The 20,167-nt window shown below is 58.3% G+C and overlaps 2 protein-coding genes across 2 annotated transcripts; both read right to left on the bottom strand.

The window, feature by feature from the left end:
- Nucleotides 1-116: 116 nt before the first annotated feature.
- Nucleotides 117-2,879, bottom strand: SBK2 (SH3 domain binding kinase family member 2). The gene is made up of 4 exons (XM_056137217.1): nucleotides 2,742-2,879; nucleotides 2,109-2,360; nucleotides 779-981; nucleotides 117-683 (listed from the first exon to the last, which is right to left on the bottom strand). The coding sequence occupies exons 1-4, from the start codon at nucleotides 2,758-2,760 to the stop codon at nucleotides 117-119; spliced, it is 1,041 nt and encodes a 346-aa protein (XP_055993192.1). The 5' UTR covers nucleotides 2,761-2,879.
- Nucleotides 2,880-4,702: 1,823 nt separating this feature from the next.
- Nucleotides 4,703-8,362, bottom strand: SBK3 (SH3 domain binding kinase family member 3). The gene is made up of 4 exons (XM_056137216.1): nucleotides 7,705-8,362; nucleotides 7,320-7,470; nucleotides 6,610-6,812; nucleotides 4,703-5,380 (listed from the first exon to the last, which is right to left on the bottom strand). The coding sequence occupies exons 1-4, from the start codon at nucleotides 7,744-7,746 to the stop codon at nucleotides 4,703-4,705; spliced, it is 1,074 nt and encodes a 357-aa protein (XP_055993191.1). The 5' UTR covers nucleotides 7,747-8,362.
- Between the last annotated feature and the right edge of the window lie 11,805 nt (nucleotides 8,363-20,167).

Here is a 20,167-nt window from a genome sequence, read left to right as displayed (position 1 = left end):
CATTGCAGCACGGGAGGGCTCCAGCAACAGGAGTGGACAGGCCTACTCTGGCCAGAGCACGTGGGTCGGCAGGCAGGACTGGCAGAGGGAGGGATGGAGGGCTTGGGGGCCGGGGCTCACTCTCCCATCTCCTCCGCTCCCTCCTGCTGCTTCCAGGGTTGGCCCAGGTAGGCCCTCACACAGCTCACGGGGCTCCTGCTGCGGGGCTGGGGGTCCAGCAGCTCCCACAGCAGGGCGTCGGCGGCCGGCGTCAAGCCACCCCAGGGCTGTGGCCGGTCCTCAGGCAGGCCCGAGGCGCGCCACACCACGAAGTCCTCGAAGAAAGGGTCGGCGGTGGGCAGCGGCTGGTCCCAGGGGAAGTAGCCGGTGAGCAGGCAGAAGAGCAGCACACCCAGCGCCCAGGCGTCCAGTGCCGGCTGGATGGGCAGCCCCTCGGGCAGCGGCGGCGGCTCGCATAGCTCGGGAGCCGTGTAGGGGATGGGCGGCCCGGTCAGGCGCAGCAGCGTCCCCCGGGGCCGCGTGTGGCCGAAGTCCGTGAGCTTGACCCGCCGGCAGCGCGCGTCGCACACCAGCACATTCTCGGGCTTCAGGTCTCGGTACACCAGGCCGCGCGCGTGCACGTGCTCCAGCGCCGATGCCAGCTGCACCGCGCAGCGCTGCGCCGCGCCCGGGGGCAGCCCCACCTGCGGGCACAGCGGTCAGCACCCGCCCGGAGCCCAAGACGCCCCAGCGGGCACGCGACGCAGCGCGGGGCAGGGAGGCGGAGGCGCCCACCGACCTTGGGCTCGATGAAGGCGATGAGGTCCCCGTGGAGGACGGGCTCGCACAGGAAGCTGTAGGAGCCCACAGACTCGATGGCGATGCCGTAGGCCGTGACGATGGCGGCGTGCGCGCCCAGACACAGGCCCACGCAGAACTCGTGCAGGAAACTGCGCAGGGTGGTGGAGGGCTTGGGCAGCTGCTTCAGGGCCAGGGAAGTGCCTGGGGGCACAGGGGGCAGTGGCAGGGTCAGGCCCACAGCTCCCTCTGCGCCCCCCCCCCCCCAAGTGCCTTGCACCAGTCATGGGGTTGGCCACACCCTGCAGTCTTTAGTTTGTGACCCACACCTGGCAGTGCTCAGGCTCGCTCCCGACTCTGTGCTCGGGGCTGACTCCTAGCTCTGTGTTTGGGGCTGACTCTTGACTCTGTGGTCAGGGCTGACTCCCGATTCTGTGGTCAGGGCTCACTCCCAGCTTTGTGCTCAGGGATCGCTCCTGGCTCTGTGCTTGGGGCTCATTCCTGGCTCTGTGCTCCAGGCTCACTCCTGGTTCTGTGTTCAGGGTGACGCCTGGCTCTGTGCTTGGGGATCACTCCTGGCTGACTTCAGGGACCCTACTTGGTGTTGAGAATTGAACCGGGGTCAGTGTGTGTAAGGCAAGCATCTTAGCCTCTGCACTATCTCTGTGACTCAGCAGACTCTCCCCCTTCACTTTTTCTGGGAGTCCTCCCATGTAGTGCTCACATTCCCAAGCAGCCCTCCTCATTATACTTAGGACACCATGCTGCCATGAGAGACCTCCAGAGCCACGGCAGCAATGCTCTGGGGACTATGGGGTTTGGGTCATCAGTACCAGGCGGGGTACACCCCTAAGTGCTCTGCCTCAGCCTCGATGAGCAGCTGGAGAGGTGGAATTGTGCTCAGAACCTGGGACCATGTGTGGCTCAATTCGAGCAGCCCTCACCCCCAAACCCTAGCATGGCCTTAGTGATCCCCTTTGCGCCCGAGCCCACCCTCCACCTGCCCCTCGTGCTCCTTGGTCTTTTCTCCTGAATTCTGTCATCCCAGGGAGGAGCTGGCAGGTGTGTGGGTGCAGGATGGTGTCACAGGGTGGGGGACCGCACATGGGCCCACAACTGCCTTCTGAGTGTCAGCCCACCGAAGCTCAGGTCCCTCCTGGCCACCAGGTGTGGGCAAGTGAGATCACATGGAGGGGACTGTGACCAGCAGGAGTCAGTCAGCAGGGCATGTGCTCAGAGCTGGGTCTCAGGCTGGAGGGAGGTGCCGAGGGTCAGTGAGGGGACCCAGCTGGGCAGGGGGCCGGGGTACAGGCACTGGTCGCACCCTGTACCTTTCTGGCGGTGTGTGACCAGCAGCACTTGGCCGTAACGGCCCTGGCCCAGGGGCCGCACGGGCTGGTACAGCTCCTCCACCTCAGCCCGCACCAGCGTCTGCGCACTCAGCGCCATCATGTCCTCCAGCGCCAGTGCTGCCTCCTGGCCCTGCCGCAGCTCCTCACGGGTCAGGCCGCCCAGGTCCTCGTCCGCCGTCTCTGCCTCCTCCGCCTCGACCTGCTCCTCTTCCAGCCGCGTGCCCGGCATCCCTGCAAAGGTGGGGAGTGGACATGGTGCCCTCCAGAGGGGCGGGGGTCCAGGCTAGGTAGAGGGAGGAAGGCTGGGGTCTCACTGACAAGAATCACTGTGACTCAGTCTCCCCTCACTGGAGACATCTGAGAAGCCAGTGCCCATCACTGGTGTGGGCTCAGGTCAAGTCCACGGCCACAGATGTCCCTCACCCCCACCTTGACTTCTCTGCACCACCCCGCGTCCCCAGGGTGAAAGATGAACCAGATAACTCGAGACACCCCAACCTTGTATCCAAAGCAAACACTCGAGTGGGGTGGGTGAGGGCTCATCTGAGAGCAGGCAGGCTCTCTGCCCCTGTGCTCGGGACGCCTGGGGCCTGAGCGTGAGCAGGGACTTACCGGTGAGCCCTTGGGACATCTGGACTCTGATTTCAGCACTGCTGTCAGACGCCAGAGCCTCCTCCCTCAGACCTGGGATTTCAGCCCCTCCTCCTCAGACCCAGGTGTCCAATCCAGCTCTTCCTCCCTCAGATCCAGGGGTCTGGTCTCTAGACCTCTCCCTTAGACCCAGGGGTCGGCCCCCCAGTCTCGGGCCTGGCCCACGGCCCACACTTCCCAAAGTGTGCACACTCCCAGACCAGAACCCGTCTCTGGCCCTCCCCTCGACCCTCTGCAGCCCCCAGGTGCAGGCCCACCCCTTGCACGCCCAGCCACCTGTCTGGTTCCCTTCTCAGGTGCTCCTCAGGTCAATAACCCCCGCTTCTGCGGAGCGCAGTGACCTCCACACCTCTCCTCTTGCAGGCTGGCCTGGCCCTCCGCTGTCCGCTGTGGTTAGTGACCGGTCCTGGGGCGCAGGCCAGCAGCGCTGTCCAGGAGTAAGACCCGCCCCAGCCTGGGGGTCGTAGCCCCGCCCCGCCTCCTCAGGACGCGAGCACAGCGCCATCGCGCGGTGACTTCCAGAAGTGTGGCCATTTATTTGTTGCCCTGCAGGTGGACTCCTGGGGCTGGGAACTCAGCAGGGAGTGGAATCCCTGAGGGGCGAGGTCACCCCTGTGGCTTCCCCATCTGGCCTCCCGTTGCCCTCTATTGACCACTGGTAGATCAGACATAAGAGTTTGGTTGGGGGTGGCCAGGGACTCTGGGGGCAGTTGGGACAGGGAGGGGGAGGGGGGAAGAGCGTCCAGGGGTTAGGGGAGGGGAAGCAGGTGTCCAACGGCCAGCACAGGGAGGCGGCGAAGGCCACCAGGAGGAGCTTCCTTTCTTAGTCTGCGGAGTTCGGCGTTCTGGACCCTTAATCTGTGGGGGGAGAGCTGGGGTCTGTACCCCTGGTCTGAAGGAGGAGGTTGGACGCACCTAGCCTGCAGGATTACAACAAAGGCACTAAATGAGCTCAGTTGGTGTGTTCAATCACTTTATTCCAGAATGATTCTTTGCTGCCTGGGGGTCAGGTAACCTGGCCCGGTAGGGCAGCACCTCACCCAGTCCAGAGGGCATTTGTCCAAGCTTGGAGGATGCTCTCAGCCCGCCCTCCTATGCCCCTCACTAATGCTCCCCAGGCCTGTGTCGCCCTCAGGCCAGGCACCAGGCTGCAATCCATGAAGACACAGGAAGGACAGATACTGCCCCAGACACAGTGTGGGAGGTAAGACCCAGCCTGCCCCTGCCCAGGGGCTCCCAGAATCTGCCTGGCAGGGAACAGGCACCCCCGGCGGGGAGGGGAGCGCAGAGCTGAGGAAGGGGCTCCAGGGATGAGCACTGATGTATAGATGGGTGTCACAAGTCACCTGTGTACATGCACGATTGTGAGGTGTGCATGGGGTGTGGGCTATTAGTGCTTGTGTGCATGTGAATGTACATGTTGGGTTTGTGTGTGCATACATGCATATGGGACTGCATGTGTGCATGTATGTGGATACGCATGCCTGCATGTGTGTACTGGGCTTGTGTACCTGTGTTTGAATGTATGGGTGCACATGTGGGTGTGCATGTGCCTCTGTGGGGGGGTTATGTGCCTCTGTGTGTGGGTGTGGGTGTGCCCATCTGTGTGTGTCCTTGTGTACACGTGTCTGTATATGCCTGTGTGCACGCATGTGGGTGTGCAAATAATTGCACGTGCAGGTGGCAGTGATCAGAGACCGGCCAGGAATGTTGGTGCTGCGGGGGCCCACAGAGGTGAGGAAGGCTTCCCTGGGCTGAGCCCAGAGCCACACCGGGTCCCTGAGTGCTGCGCACTCCCCCCCAGGTCTGAGAGGGGCTGGAGGAATCGGGGCTGGGGCTGGCTGCAGGGATTCAGAGCCCAGGCAGTCTGGGGGGACAGTGTACTGTTCTGTCCCCCAGAGTCGGGCCTCTCCTCTGTCAGCTCAGGGTGTGTCTATGTCTGTCCCCACCCTCCTCTCACCCTCATCCTCCTCATCCCCATCTGTCCACTCCTCCAAGCTCGAGCCCCCCTCCTCCCCCACTTCCTCCCCATCCCCCACAGAGTCCCCGGTCCCTGCTCTGTCCCTCTCCAGCCCCCAGTCATCCCCCAGGAACTCCAGGACCAACAGTGGAGGGCTCCTCGTCTCAGGGTCCAGGTCCAGGAGCCCCCGGAGCAAAGCCAGGGCTGCAGGTGAGAACTGGTCCCAAGGGGGCGGGGGCTGAGGAGGCTGAGGCCGGGCAGTCACCCACCCAGCAAAGGCTTCAAATTCGGGGTCAGGGGCCAGCGCCACATCCCAGGGGAAGCTGGCAGTGGCGGTGCAGAACAGGAGCACCCCCAGGCCCCAGGAGTCCACAGCAGGCCGCAGGGGTAGGGTGGCGGTGGGGAGCAGGAGGCAGAGCTCTGGGGGCGCAGAGGGCAGGGGCCTGGGGGGCGCGAGGGCCGGGCTGCCCTCGGGCCGGGTGAGGCCCAGGTCCCCCAGGGCCACCCGGCTGCAGACCCGGTCGAAGACCAGCACGTTGTCTGGCTTGACATCAGCATGAACCAGGCCCCGGCCGTGCAGGAAGTCCAGGGCCGCGGCCAGTTGCGCCGCCACCCGCTTCAGCAACTGCTCCGGAAGGCCCTGGGTCAAGGAGAGAGGCTGGGTCAAGGCCACAGTCAGGGGCTTCCTTCCCTCTTTACTTGGGGTTTAAGGATCCAGGGTCCCCGACTCCATTGCCGGCACTGCAGAGGACGCCCCCGTCACTGCCAGGAGTGACCCCTGGGACTAGAGCCGGGAATATTCACTGAGAAATGCCAGGTATGGTCCAGCACAAAACAAAAAGAGTCCAAATCCCCCACATTAAGGTAACTTCAAATGTCCCTGCCAAATTCTCCAGATCATGTGATTGTCGTCTGGTCATCTGCCCTTTCGGGCTGCTCATGTCTGCACTGGAGCCCCAAATGGGACCAGGAGCTCTTTTAGCCCCATTAAACTGTCTCCTATGCCCAGTGCGCAAATCTACTTCTGTGTTTCTCCAAATCACAACCCTCATAGCAGTCTCAGTCCTTAATAATCTGAATCCCCCCTCTATACCGACTCCCATTCTAAATTCCTGCGGGTCACTTTGTCAGTGGAGCGGTGGGTATCTCCCAGCTCAACCCACAGCAGCAACTGCCCAGTTGACAGCAGAGCAGTGGCCAGCAGCTCCCCAGAAAGGAGTCTCCAGTCCATAGCACCCTCCACCAGGCTAGCGACCAGTTACCTTTTCCTTCCTTCCTTCCTTCCTTCCTTCCTTCCTTCCTTCCTTCCTCCCTTCCACCCACCCTTCCATCTTTCCAGCTTTTCTTCTGCTTCTCCCTGAGTTGATGTTCCTCTGAAGCCTTCCCTCAGGATCACTTGCCCTGATCCTTGGTCCTCCTAAAGTCAGTCCTGACCTGGCCTCCTGTGAATGGGGCACATCCTTAAATGCTTAGGCAACCGAGGCTGGACTCCAAGCCTGTGCTCCCGTCCCACGAGTCCCTCAGACCCCTCTCTCCAGTAGGCCCCATAATTGCCACCCAGAACTGGATCCACAGCCAAGGGGTGTCAGCAGTGGCCAGCTCTGTCCTGTGTCCCTACTGCCAGCTGCCCTCCCTTGTCCTGGCCCCCACCCTGCCCAACACCGACTCAGCCTCCCTCTGTCTCCCACACCTTCCCTGCAGGATCTCAAGTACTCGCAGCCCCACCCCAAACCCTGTGGGGCCTATGCTCAGGTGTCTCTGTCTAGAGCAGTTGCAGCTGCTCTGAGGATGAGGAGCAGGCCACAGGCTGCAGCTGTGTGGGGCACGGACGTGCTGTCGGGGTGAGGCTGGCGGGAGAGTGGGCCTCACCCCTTCCTGGAGCATGCTGCTGAGGTCCCCACAGGGCGCATACTCCTGGGCAAAGGCAAAGTACTGGGGTGTCTGCAGAGGCCCCGCCAGTGTCTGCAGCAGGCCAGGGTGTGAGGAGACACAGCGGCCCACGCAGAACTCCCTCAGGAAGGTGCTCCTGGGCACCGTGTCCCGCCGCAGGAGCTTCAGGGCCACGGCAGGACCTGTGGGGAGAAAAGAGTGGGTGGCAGGCAGTGAGACCTACAGCCCTGCTCTGCCCCCCCCCCCCAGCCCCATACCCGCTGCCACCCCCTCTGAGCGCATCACCTCTGCTCCAGTCACTCCCTGAGCCCTTATCACTGAGACATTGCAGATCCCGCCCCCCCCGTCACTCCCCAACCCCGCTTGGGGCTGCCCGGCCACTGCCTGGCCATTTCTCCTGGGAGGTTGCAGTGGGTCCCCTGACACCCGTCCTGCTGTGCCTTTGGTGAGGTGTGTGACCCTGCAGGGCCCTTTGGGCCTCTTGAGTCCCAATTCTTGGCTTGCCCAAAGTGAGGGACTTGGTGTCTGGGCTCTGCTCCAAACTGTGCTACCACCTTGCTGTGTGCCCTCAGGCACGCTGCTCATCCCTCTGGGTGAGCTGCTTCCCAGAGAACACTGCTCTGAGGCCTCAGTCCCAAACCCTCCCGGCCTGCTCTGTGTCTCTGTGGCCCTGGTGGGCCGGGACTCACCCCCGGGGTGAGGCCGGGCCAGGAGCACGCGACCGTAGGAGCCGGAGCCGAGCTTTCGGATGAGGCGGTACTGGGCCCGCAGGCTCCTCAGGGGGGTCACTCGAGGGGCCGTCAGCTCCACCAGCCGCTGCAGGGCTGTGGCCGTGTCCTCCTGCAGGAAGGGACGGGGGTGAGTCTGGAGCCACAGGAGCAGCCAAGGTTGGGGGGCGCAGGTCACGGTCCTGAGAGACTGACTCATGGTGACTCACGGTCCTCGCCATCTGATTCTGTCCTGGCTGGCTGGGGGACTGACTCTGGCCATGGGGCTGGGGCTTCCCCGGAGAGGGGCTTCTCCTGTGGGCACCGCTGCTCCCGGCCCGGGTCTCTCCCCCTCCCGCCCCCTCACCTCGGGCTCCCCATCCTCAGGCTGCGGCTCCCTGAGCTCCATAGCCTGCTCCGGGGCGTGGCACACTCTGGGGTTCCGTGAGAGGGGCCCTTCGGAGCTGGGCCAGGCCTGCGTCCTCTCGGGGCCCCTTGTGTGAGGCTGAGCTTCCCTGCCCCTAGTCTGCACTTGGTTGCTGCCCGCAGGCTCTGGCAAAGGCCTGTGGGAATGCCCCTCGCTCCCCGGCTATCTCTCTATCTCTCTTGGTTTCTTTCTCTGTCTCTCTCTCTCTGTCTCTCTGTGTCTCTCTGGATCCCTATTTCTCTATCTCTGTGTCTCTGTTCCTGTTTCTGTGTCTCTGTGTCTCTCTCTCCCTATGTCTCTCTGTTTCTGTCTCTCTCTGTCCCTGTTTCTCTGCCTCTGTGTCTCTCTGTTCCTGTTTCTCTCTCTCTTTCTCTGGTGTCTCTTTGTGTGTCTCTCTCTGTCTCTGTGCCTCTCTATCCCTGTTTCTTTCTTTCTCTGTGTGTCTCTCTGTCTCTGAGTCTCTCTGTCCCTGTTTCTCTGTATCTGTTCCTGTTTCTCCCTCTCTCTGACTCTGTGTCTCTCTCTTCCTCTCTGTCTCTGTGTCTCTGTCTTGATCTGTCTCTCTTCCTCCTCCCACCGTCTGCCCTCAGTGGCTCGCTCCCCGGTTTCTCTCTTGTCCCAGCTTTATTCACGTCTCCCTTGAAGAGCCCTTTGTCCCTCCTCCCTTTCTCTGGACATGGGACAGGGGGGTGTGTGCAGCCACACGGAGACATCGTGTCACCCCACACTCCTCCCTCACCCCCTCTGACACGCTGTCCCCCGCCCTCCCCCTTCCAAACTTAGACCAGCTGGACTCTGGGCTCTGGTCCCAGAACAAAGGGGACAAAACATATTGTGAACCCCCAAGGGCTAGGCCCAAGAGCGGGGCGAGGACGGGCTCCACTCACACCTCACCTGGGATGGGGCCCTGGCCTTGGATTCTGCCTCCTCTAGGAACTGGGGTCAGGGAGGGGGACTCCCATCTGGCTGCTCAACACCAGGGCCCAACCCCTAGCCTCCTCCGTCAGTCCCAGGGGCCCAGTTCCCAGCCTCCTCCTTCAGACCCAGCGGTTTAGTTCCCAGCCTCCTCCCTCAGACTCAGGGGCTTAGTTCCCAGCCTCCTCCCTCAGACCAGGGCCCCGTCCCCAGTCTCCTCCACACTCAGATCTGGGACCTAACGCTACCTTCCTCAGATCCAAGTGTCTAGCCCCCAGCCTCCTCCCTCAGATCCAAGAGTCCAGGACCCTGACCCCTCCTCCCTCAGACCCCGAAGGCCAGTCCCCAGCCTCCTCCATCCTTACATTCAGGGCTTCAGTCTCCAGCCTCCTCCTTCAGACCCATGGGTCCAGCCTCCAGACTCCCTCACCCATAGACCCAGGGGTCCTGTCCCCAAGCTCCTCCCTCACGTCCCACCTCAGGCTCACAGATTTAGAATCCCAGTCACCTCCCTCAGATCCAGGGTCAGGCACCAGCCTCCTCCCTCAGACTGGGAGTGTTGGAGCTGAGTTCTAGAGAACAGGAGAAGGAGCAGGCTACCTGGGCGCCTGACACCGAATTCTCCCTGACACCGGGAAAGGGAGATTCGCCCCCAGTTTGCAGAGCAGGAAACTGAGGCTCCGGGGGCCCATCCGCTCCCCCAAGGTCGGCAGGAGGAGAGGCTGCGGCAGCCAGCGGTGACTCACCCGTTTCCACTACTACTACGGCCACTGCTATTAATAAAGACGCAGCAGCACTTCGCGCCCTGGAAGCGCCCGCCGGCCGGCCTGTGCCAAGCCGCGCACCGCAGAGGAAGGATAAGCCTTCCGGGTTCAGGCTGAGCCTGGACCTCCAGCACCGCTGGTCACCGTGAGGGGTGGGGGCCAGTCTGTACCCCTTTTGGAGTGCAACAGTACAGGTCTGGTGTTTGCCTTAAAACGCTTAAGCAATGCCTGACTTGGGGTTGGGGGAAATGGGGTGCCAGACGGCTGGAAGATCGCATGGGGCCCTCTCGCTGGTCTAGCTCAGTTTGCACGAGGATGATTCAGGGCATCCCAGCTGACAGCGGGACTCACTGCGGCCCCGCACCCCTGAGCGGTATAGGGAAACCGCCACACACTCACGGCTCTTGGGACCCGGTTCAGGCGCACCAACAGCTCCTCAAGCGCCCCAGGCGCCCTCTCGGCTGCTAGGGTCAGGAACTTTCTCGGGTGTTCTTGGCCCATTGAGAAAGTAAACTCAGAGCACTCAGGGCTGTTTATTCCTGGCCCCTGGGCGCTGGCCCGCGCTGGTGGCTGTTTATTCCTGGCTCACTAGGCACAGGCCCTGGCTCTGCTTTTTTTTTTTTTTAATTCATTCAAGATGATGATGGCCTCCTGCCGAGCCATGGCAAAACCTGGCTGGGGCCCCAGGCTCTGGGGGGGAAACTGAGACCTGGAGAAGGAGAGACGCTAGCCAGCCAGGCTGGCCGTTCCCCAGGTTCTAGGACTCAAGGCTGCCAGGCCTGGGGGTTCCCGTGGGCTGGTGAGTGTGTTTCTGTCGTGTGTGGTGTGGAGTCAGTGTGCGTGTGTGAGTGTGTGGTGCAGGGTTCTGTGTGCACGTGTTCGTGTGCGTGCATGGGTGCGGGCAAGTGCAGGGCCAGAGCAGCTGTTTTGCTGGAGTCGAAAGGTCAGGCCACAGAGTGGACCACCTGGGTCCCCAAGGGAGGGGCTGAGAGGGGACACCCCCTCCCCCGCAGACCGATGATCCGGGGAGCTTTGCACCTCCCCATTTAGCAACGCCACTCTGCGGGGTCACCCGGAGTGACCTCGAGTGGCAGGTGTGTTTGTGGGGGAGCCACAGGCGGCGCCAGGGACCTGTGCTGTGTGCCAGGCTCTCAGGGCTTCGCCTCAGGACCCTCTCCACCAGTGTACTGCTTCTGCCGTGCCTCAGTTTCCTCTGAGAAAGGGAGTCAGGGAGTCCAGTGCAGGTGAAACACATGTCACCCAGGAGTCTCCCCACCTGTCCTCAGCCCCCTGCGTAGGGCCCCCTGCGTAGAGCGTGGTGCCGGTAGTTTCTCACCTACTGACAGGCGCCATGCCTGGAGCTGCAGTTGTGTTTGTTTGGGGCCACCCACACTCAGCAGGGCTCAGGGCTGACTTCTGGCTCTGTGCCCAGGGATCACTCTTGGTTGTAGAATAACAATTGATTTGTCCTTTCTCCCTTGCCACAGAGAGCTTGGGTTTGTCGGGTTATACCCATCACAGTGCTCCCGAGTCACTCCCATTCCTTTGTTTATCTGTAACCACTTCTCTATGCTCTCTTTCCCAACTAGTTAATCAGCTTTTTTTCTAATCAGAATCTGTTAATTTGTAAGGTCAGATCCTTCTAGGATACTGAACTTGTATTGTAAATTAATATTGCCTTTCTCCTCTCCTTATGTCTTTTGAATAGTTTACTTGAATGCAATGTCCTTTTTGTATAGCTACAGGAAGACAGTTAATGTTATGCTTTGTAATTTAGGATTTAATTGGCTTTGAATATCATTCATTCCCGGGCATTTGCTTTCTCAACTTAAACCTCAGTTGCTCTCACTTCCTAGTGCTCCCAAAAGCAGGGTCCCAACGAGGGACTGGATGGGACCAGGGCAAGCGGTAAGCTATGTGCTACCCTGGCATCGAGATAGGCCAGGCCAAAGTGCCACGATTCTTAACTATAAGAGTTTGATCATAGACAAATGCTGTCATGATCCAAAAGTAACAACGAGACTAGGAACCTGCTAGGGTTAGGAAAGACTATCTGGACTGAGCACTGTATTCTGAGATGGAGATGCCCTAGGAGAGCAATTCTATAAGCTTAAAGTATTTCTTACTGTGTCCATACAAAATGATTTATATTATGTATGCTTATATGTTTGTTGGACAAGGAGAGGAGAAACACACCCAGGGGATTCCGTTCTAGGGTGGGTCAATCTGCTAAATGAGAATCTGCCCTAGAAGTGGCTTTCTGTCAAAGAACTCTACCCCTATTGATTGTGACCATACCTATACATAATTGTTACCCCAATCTATTGGGACTGGACTGAGCTGTCAGGGTGAGCTTATGTAGACTTGCACCACACAACGGGCAGGAACATAGGGACTCATGATAACGGGTGAGATTTCTTGTGTGTCCTGACAAGTTTGAATGAGGCTGAACATTTTTCTCCTTTAAACTGCCTTCAGTAAATAATTTCAGTATATTGTAAGAAGCAGTTTTCCTTTTCTCACAGAAACCTGGCTGGTCTTTGACATGCAGATCTCAGGTGCTAGCCAGGTCTGATCTTTGGGATGTAGATTTCAGGCTCTAGCCAGACTAGTCTTTGGGATGCAAAGCCAAGTGCTTGTAGCCCAAGAAAGGTTTTAGTTTTGGGTTTGTATCTTCTTTCCAGAGGCCAATATTACTGGCCTGCAGATGCAAAGAAACAATGTATGGTTTTCAGCCTCAATGTTCTTTCTGTAACTCCTTTTGATGATGTCACTGCATTGCGCCCTTTAGATGATCAACAAAAGGAGATTTTCAGGGCTTTCTACCAGGGTGACAGGTCTGAGAGAACCTGGGCCCTCCATGTCATAAGTTTCTTTCGCGTTCCTTGTCTCAGCACCTCCGACTGAACTAACACCAACCCCTCTTGCTGGGGGATATAATGAGACTGTAAAAATGGGCTGGGGGAGGCAGAGGAGAGACAGGAGTGAATGGAGAGAGGATTGGAATAAACTGCAACTAAGACCAACCAGCCTGGCCCTCCTTTCCTTCCTTTGCCTGCCCATCACCATCGACCTCCCTGGAGTGGGGGAAACAGCCTGAGATTACTGAACGCAGGCGGCGGGAGAGATAGACCGCTGCTGTCTTTTTGTGTTTACACACCTGATGGTGCTGGGGGACCCTGTGGGGTGCTGGGGACCAAATCTTGTCAGCCACATATAAAACAAGCACTTTACTATCTTTCTGACCCCCAGATCTTCAATTTTTAGCTTTTACATTTTCCCCATAAATTTCCCACACAAAATAGACAGAAAAAACAGAAAATCTAACCTACACTTCTTGGGGGCAGGGGATGTAGATCAGTGGTTAGGTTTGATGCACTGGGTCTTAAATCCCTAACACCCAAAAGAAAAACAATGAAAAATTAACTGAGACTGAAGAAAGTCCAGTGGTTAGGGCCCAGAGCTGAACTCCACCCGCAACCCCACCAGTGCCCTGAACATTGCCAGGAACCGAGGAGCCCTGAGAGCCACTGCTGTGGGTGGTGTCACTGTGTGGGGTTGGGAAGACCCCCCTCCTTGGCCATCATACACAACACCAGCCTGGTTGGCCGGACCACAGATAGGGCCTCACTAGTCTCCTGAGCACTAGCTTGAGAGATTAAAAAAAAAAAAACCCACACACACTCACACACAGACACACAAACAGATACACTAACACACCACACACACACACACACACACAAATTCACATACAGCCTGAGCTTAAAAGGAGCTTAAAAGTTGTGAAATGAGGGTCTGGAGAGAGCATAGTGGCCTTGAACACAATTGATCTGGGTTCAGTCCTTGGCATCCCATATGGTCCCCCGAGCACCAGCAGGAGAGACACCTAACCGCAGAGCCAGGAGTAACCCCTGAGCATCGCCAGGGATGACCCAAAAAAACAAAGTTGTGGAGCAGATAATTAAACCCGCCGGAGACAAAAAAGGAAGGGAGTAATAAAAAGACCTGAGATGGATTTGCTCTGTCCTGAAAGGAACCAACTGTAGGCTAGGGAAGGACTCAAGGTCTGTGCGTGGGGGCACGTTCCAGCCCTGAACACCAAGACTCTCCCACTCGATTGTCTGGTATGACTCCTTTGAGACATGGGACTGAGAGGGAGAGAAGCAGAGAGACTGGGAGAGAGTGACACTGAGAGAGAGACAGAGTGAGAGAGAGTGGGAGAGAGAGATGAAGTGAGAGAGAGCAGGAGAGAGTGAGAGAGACGGAGTGAGAGAGAGTGAGAGAGACAAAGTGAGAGAGTGAGAGTGAGAGAGAGCGGGAGAGAGTGAGAGAGACTGAGAGTGGCAGAATGAGAGATTGAGAGAGTGAAAGAGACTAAGACAGAGAGTGAGAGACAGAGTGAGGGACTGAATGAGAGACTGAGACTGACTGTGAGATTGAGTGATAGAGACTGAGAGAGAAAGGGAGAGAAAGAGACTGAGACCGAATGAGAGAGTGAGCCAGAGAGAATAAGGAAGAGAGAGAGAGAGAGAGAGAGAGAGTGAGACAGTGTGATAGATTGCGAGTGAAAGAGACATTGAGAGACAAAAAATGAGAGATTGAGAGCAAGAGAGGGCAAAGAGAGCCAGAACAAGGTGAGGAGTGGGGGGGGGCTGGGGTGGCAGCAGTGGGCAGGGCGTTTGCCTTGCACACGGCTGAGCCCCACAGGATCCCTGAGCCCCACTAGAAGGGATCACCGAGCAAAGAGCCAGGAGTCAGCTCTGTGCCCCGAAAGGACAAGAAGCGAAAGATGCAGCCTCAGGCACGTGGGGCAGTGCGGGGAGGGCACCTCGCACCAGCCAGGTGAAGGCCCCTCACTGGGCCATAGGAAATCAGTGTTGTCTCAGCCAGCAGAGGGCCTGCTGTCCCCATGGGTGCCCCCCACTTCACAGCCAGCCCAGCAGTATCTGTCCAGCTCTGAGATGACCCCCTGCTCCCCGCTGGCTGCAGATGGAGGCCAAGCACCACAGCCTGGCCCTGAGCCTGCTGCAGCTGGCACCTGCTGCCCTGCCCGGCCAGCTCCCCGCCAAGCGCTGCATGAACCCTCCAAGACACGCTTGTGTGCTGGAGGGAGGCACGTGTGTTTGTCAGACGGGTAAATCCGGCTGATTAGCGGTAATTAAGGAGGCGTTTCCACAGCTCCAGCACTGCCAGCCCTGCACCAACCCGCCCATGGCACCTCCCTGGCCTCCCCAGTGAGATGGCAGCACACACACATGCATAGGTACATACATCCACACACATGTATGTGCATTTGCAAGCACATGTACATACATGCATGCAGATATACATGCATGCACACATGTGTAAGCGCTTCTGCATATACACAGTGTACACATAGACACAACGTACACATGCAGTAGGCATACATACATGCCTGTGTGTACACACTTGTGCATGTGAATGCATACATATGCAGACACAAGTTCATGCATGAGATCTTCCCACGGTGACCTATACACCAGACACCTCTACACCTCTACACGGTGATGCCATACACCAGAAAACAGGGCCTTTCATGCCCGTGACTGTTGCTGGCCCAGGGGCCACCGGCCTGCTGACACATAGATTCTGTGCTCCTTTACACTCTGCGTCCCTTCCCAGTGCCTGGTCTGGGAAGTGCAGGCTCGGGGCCTCTGTGCGGGCTGCAGTTTGGGGAACTGTAAGAGGCGGAGGCTGGGGGCTGGGCTCAGGGTTGCGCCTCTGGGGGCGTGGGGATGAGTCTGGAGTTCAAGGCAAACACTACAGCTCTCCTCTGCTCTGGCCACTGTGCGGGTGTGGCCGGTAGCAGTGCTGGGTTTGTTCCTACCCTGTCTAAGAAGAGAGACAGAATCGGAGAGAAAGACAGAGAGTGAGAGGTAAAGGAGAGACAGAGACCGAGACAGACAGAAGCAGAGACAGACAAGGAGAGAGAACTGAAGAAAGAGATGCGGAGGACAGGAGTGAGACACGGAGACAGACTGCAGACGGGAAGGCTGGGGGCGTGAGAGAGGTCTGGGGTGAAGGGGACCCTGCAGGCCCAGGGTGCCGAGTTGCGAGGAAGCAGGTGAGCAGGTGGGAGTACATGTGGGTGCTCTGGACTGTGGGGGCTGTACCCCACTTCCTCCAACCCTCCTCCTCCTGCTCCAGAGACTTTGGGGGAATTGTTCCTCTCCTTGGGTTCATTTTCACCCCTCAGTGCCCCCTCCTGAGGTACAACCACTGATAAGGGGCTGTGGGGGAGACTGTGGGGGAGACTTAGGGTCCATGAGCATGTCTGGAGCTCAGGTGGTGGACTGGGCTGGGCATGCCTGCACTCCGGGAGGCTGGAAGAGGGAGTCCCCCAGGAGCCTCAAAGATCAACCCAAAGCCTCCGGGCTGGACTTCAGGCACCCTCACATCATCCTGACATGGGGATATTGGTGGGAACCACAGGGGTCCCCAGGGACAAAGGAAAAGATGAGAAGCTGAGGAAAGGGCCAAGGTGGGGGGAGGTGGCTGCCAGACCTTTTCAGGGGTCCCCTCATTCCCAAGCCTGAGTGTGTCTCCCTTAACAGAGGAGGCTGGGGGAGTTGTCCAAACATAGCTTTTCTTATGATGAAAATATCTAAGACCTGCTCTCAGGGTATTTTCCAACATACGTAGATTTGTGTACTCACTGCACACACACTCACATGCACACACACACACACACACACACACACACACTGACACTAGCACATGCATACACACACTCACTAGTTATCCCTGTCTAGCAGCTACCCAGCCCTTGCCAGCATCACACTCATCAAAGAAACCACGTCCCCTGGCTGCCACTGGCCTCTACCCTGCCTGGTCTGCAGCTGGAGTGGGCAGGCAGGTCTGGTCAGCACAGGTGAGAGCTCCTGGCACCTGTCTTCCTCTCTCACCCATTTCCCAACAGGCACATTGCAATCAGGGCCAACTGAGAGGTGCGCATGTAAGATTCTGCTCTTTGGGGCTGGAGCAATAGCACAGCGGGTAGGGCATTTGCCTTGCACGTGGCCAACCCAGGTTTGAGTCCCAGTATCCCACATGGTTCCCCAGCACCGCCAGGAGTAATTCCTGAGTGCAGAGCCAGGAGTGACCCCTCTGCATCTCCAAGTGTGAACCAAAAAGCAAAAAAAAAAAAAAAAAAAGGTTCTTCTCTTTGTTCCACTGTTGATCTGCACCACTGGTCTTTGTCCATTCATCCATATTTGATTTCCCTCAGAGTTGTAGCTCTGAGGACCAGGGATGGGGCTCAGGTACATGCCACACATGCATGAGGAGTGAGTTTGATCCCCGCTACCACACAAAGACACAGACACACGCACAAATCACAAATACACACCTCACACACCTATACTCGACACATTCACACTCAGAAATACAGACACACATTCACACACAGCACACAGTCACACCCTCATACACAGGCACTCACTCATACATGCTTCAGTGAACACAAGATGATCTCTTTCCCAAGGCCTGTTCCCACACCCTTCGGATGAAGCCCAGGTGGTGTCTCGTGGCCTGTAGTGCCACTGCTTCCAGGAGCTGGAGGAAGCTGCCCTGTCTGCAGTGAACCACCCCGCTCTGCAATCCTCCCTCAGGAGCACCCGCGTGCTCTAACTCTGTGACTGCCCTGGCAGGTGGATGAGGGGACAGCATTGCGGCTGGTGATCTGTGTTTGCCAGATGGGTAATCTGGCCCGCAGCTGTATCTTTCATGGAGAGGGTCTGCTCGGATCCTCTAACCACTGCAGGGTGAGGGCTGGTAATCATACCCAGGAGTGCTCAGGGCTGATTTCTGGCTCTGTGCTTAGGGTCACTCTTGGGGGGGTGCGGGATTAGGGACGATCTGCAGCACTAGGGATTGATCCTGAATTGACTACATGAAAGGCAAGTGTCTCAGCCTTCTCCTCCCTCCCCAGTCCCTCTGCCCGAGCTCAGTGATATGATAGGAGCACAAAGCAGTGACTGAGCGGTGAGCCCCTATTCAACACAGGCCGCCATCATCTCTCCATTCTTTCCTCCTGCTCTCCTGAGCCCCCCAGCTCTCTCCTGCAGATGGACACCCACACACCTTCTCACCTCCAAGACTTTGCCTGGCCATGCCCTTCCAGGACATGTCTCCGTGCAGTGAAAATAACCCTTTAGAAAGAGATAGGGTGGCCCCTGCCCCCAAAGAAACGTGCTTTGAGTGTAGTGACAAATGCAGCCAACGTTCAGCGCAGGACAAGACCAACCATCAGGATCACCAACGCTGACCACTGGCAAGAATCATCTTCTGTCCCTGAATTTGGTCTTCTCACCTGCAGGAAACACTCTGGGCTGTTTTCCCTCTGCTCTTAGTGTACTCTGTGTTTTGCTAAGGGACATTCTGTCTCCTCAGCCTGAGTGTGCAGATGTGGAGGCAGGAAATTGATGGCACACCTGGAGAGGAGGGCATGGGTGGGGGTGGGTGCCCTTGGAGAGGTAGGAGAGGGTGGAAACAGGAAAGGTGGGGTGGGGAGGGCACTTAAGAGTTTGTGTGGGGCTGGAGCGATAGCACAGTGGGTAGAGCGTTTGCCTTGCACGTGGCCGACCCCTGTTCGATTCCCAGCATCCCATATGGTCCCCTGAGCACCACCAGGAGTGATCCTGAGTGCAGAGCCAGGAGTCAGCCCTGAGCATCGCTGGGTGTGACCCAAAAAGAAAGAAAAAAAAAGAGTTTGTGTGGTGAGTCGGTACCCAGGATTCTGCTGAGCTGGTAGGTTCAGGCACAGCCCTAACCACCTTCTCACCCGAGCCCTGGCATGAGGGAAGGTCTGCTCTGAGGATCATGGCTGGTGAAGGCCCTGCTCCCTCTTGGAGAACTCAGAATTCCCTGAGCTCCTGCACGCAGCAGTCTGGATTCTAGTGCCAACAGAGACGACATAAAATGCTTCTTCCTCCTCTCCCCTGCCCCCCAATCAGGAGATTTGTCAACTATTCTAGGCAGGATCTAGGTTAGCTGATCTAGGGGGCTGATCCACATGGTCTCAGTGTGACGAGGACCCTTAGGGTGTGCTTCTATGTTGTGGGTCTCTATCAGGAGTGGGGCATGGCCTCAACCCCGTTCCAGTAGTCAGAAATCCACCTATGAGGCAGGAGAGTCAGCACAGGAGTAAGACACTTGCCCTTGATGAGGCTCACAGGGCTCCATCCCCTGCACCCCATGTGGTTTCCTGAGCCTCACCAGAGTGACTCCTGAGCACAGAACCAGGAGTCAACAGTGAGCACTGCCTGGTGTGTTTCAAACCAACCAAGCTAAAGCACCACCTGCAACAGAGTCAGAGGCCGGTCCTGCCATTGTGGCCTCTCAGTGTGCCCAGCCCATTGTGAGCTGGGACGCGGACACAGACATCAGGGCAGGGAGCTGCCCAGCTCAGACCTTTGGCTCCAGCATCTGCTGCCAGCCCTCCCCTGGAGCGGGTGCTAGTACAGGACATGGGCCAGCCTGGGCCAGTGAGGAAGGAGGGAGGGGCTCTGAAGGAAGGAGAGTCCAGTCCTGTCTCCAGACTTCTGGAGTTTCACTGGGGCTTCTCTCAGGTGGGCACAGGTTGATCTGCACCCACACGACATCACCTATTCCTAGGGCACCTCCCCTTCCCCTCTCCCCCAAGGTGCAAAGGCAATCAAGGCTCCTGCGGGGCCGTGTGCATGGGCTGTGTGTGGCTCAGCTTCCCGCCGGGCAGGTGTGAGGCTAAGGATTGGGTCCCTGTTGCTTGCATCCTCATGCACTGAGGCTGGTCTGGCAGCTCTGCCTCTGAGAAGTGATTTCCCGCTGCACCGCATTCCCCTGAAGGACAGTCCAGGGAGCCGCCACCAAGCTCCAGAGCGGCCCCTGGTGGCAGAGGGCGGAGAGGAGTGACGAACACTACCCTCACTGACAATATTCCAGAACGGGGGTGTGATAGGGGCCAGCACTCTGAACACCCACGGGCACCGCCAGGTTCCTGGGCCCCTGCCCTCTCCAGCTTCCCTCACACTGGGCCCTGGAAGCAGAGGTGATAACATCACGCTTGCGGGCCTCAGAGGCACGGCGACAGCTGAGTGGCTGGGCCAGTATTTGCACAGGCTAAGAGAGAGCACTTGGAGGCGCCGGCAGGACGGGTGCCCTCAGGAGAGGAGGTATTTGTGCCCCCCTCCTAGCTGCTCAGTCCCAGTCTCCCAAACGGTAAACACACAAGCCTCGGCCCCAGGGACTCTGAAAATGAGTCTTCCCACTAGCTCCCAGTTCCAAGTTCAACCACTCAAACTGGGGAACAGCCTATGTCCCTTGGCCTGGGACTCTTGGCTGTCCAGGGTTCTTCGGGCCAGCAACTGGCTCCTTCAGTGCAGGGTCTCCTCCCTGAGCCTGGCAGCCACATCTCACCCACCTCAGGCTGCCTCGCCACCAGAACCACCACACCTGGAGGGCTGTCCCAGACCCGAGTGGCCCCCACACAGCACCTGCTGCCCTGGGGGTTCTCGGGACTGGCCCTCACATCTCACCACTTTGTCTTGAATTGGCAAATTTTGAACCCAAAAGGAGCAGTGGGCTGCCGGGCCTCTCAGAGGGTGCAGGATGGCCAGTGGGGTGCATAGAGCCGCTTCCCCTCACGCTGTGGTTGCCCCTGCACCTTGGTCCCTGCTGAGCCACATCTTGTCCTGCTGCCCCCGACTCCACAGAGAGTCTCACTC

Source organism: Sorex fumeus, unplaced genomic scaffold (assembly GCF_029834395.1).
Source record: "Sorex fumeus unplaced genomic scaffold, SorFum_2.1 ptg000122l, whole genome shotgun sequence".
Classification (NCBI taxonomy): domain Eukaryota; kingdom Metazoa; phylum Chordata; class Mammalia; order Eulipotyphla; family Soricidae; genus Sorex; species Sorex fumeus.
Note: the sequence above shows the minus strand (reverse complement) of the source record. Positions and strands in the feature narration are given on the sequence as shown.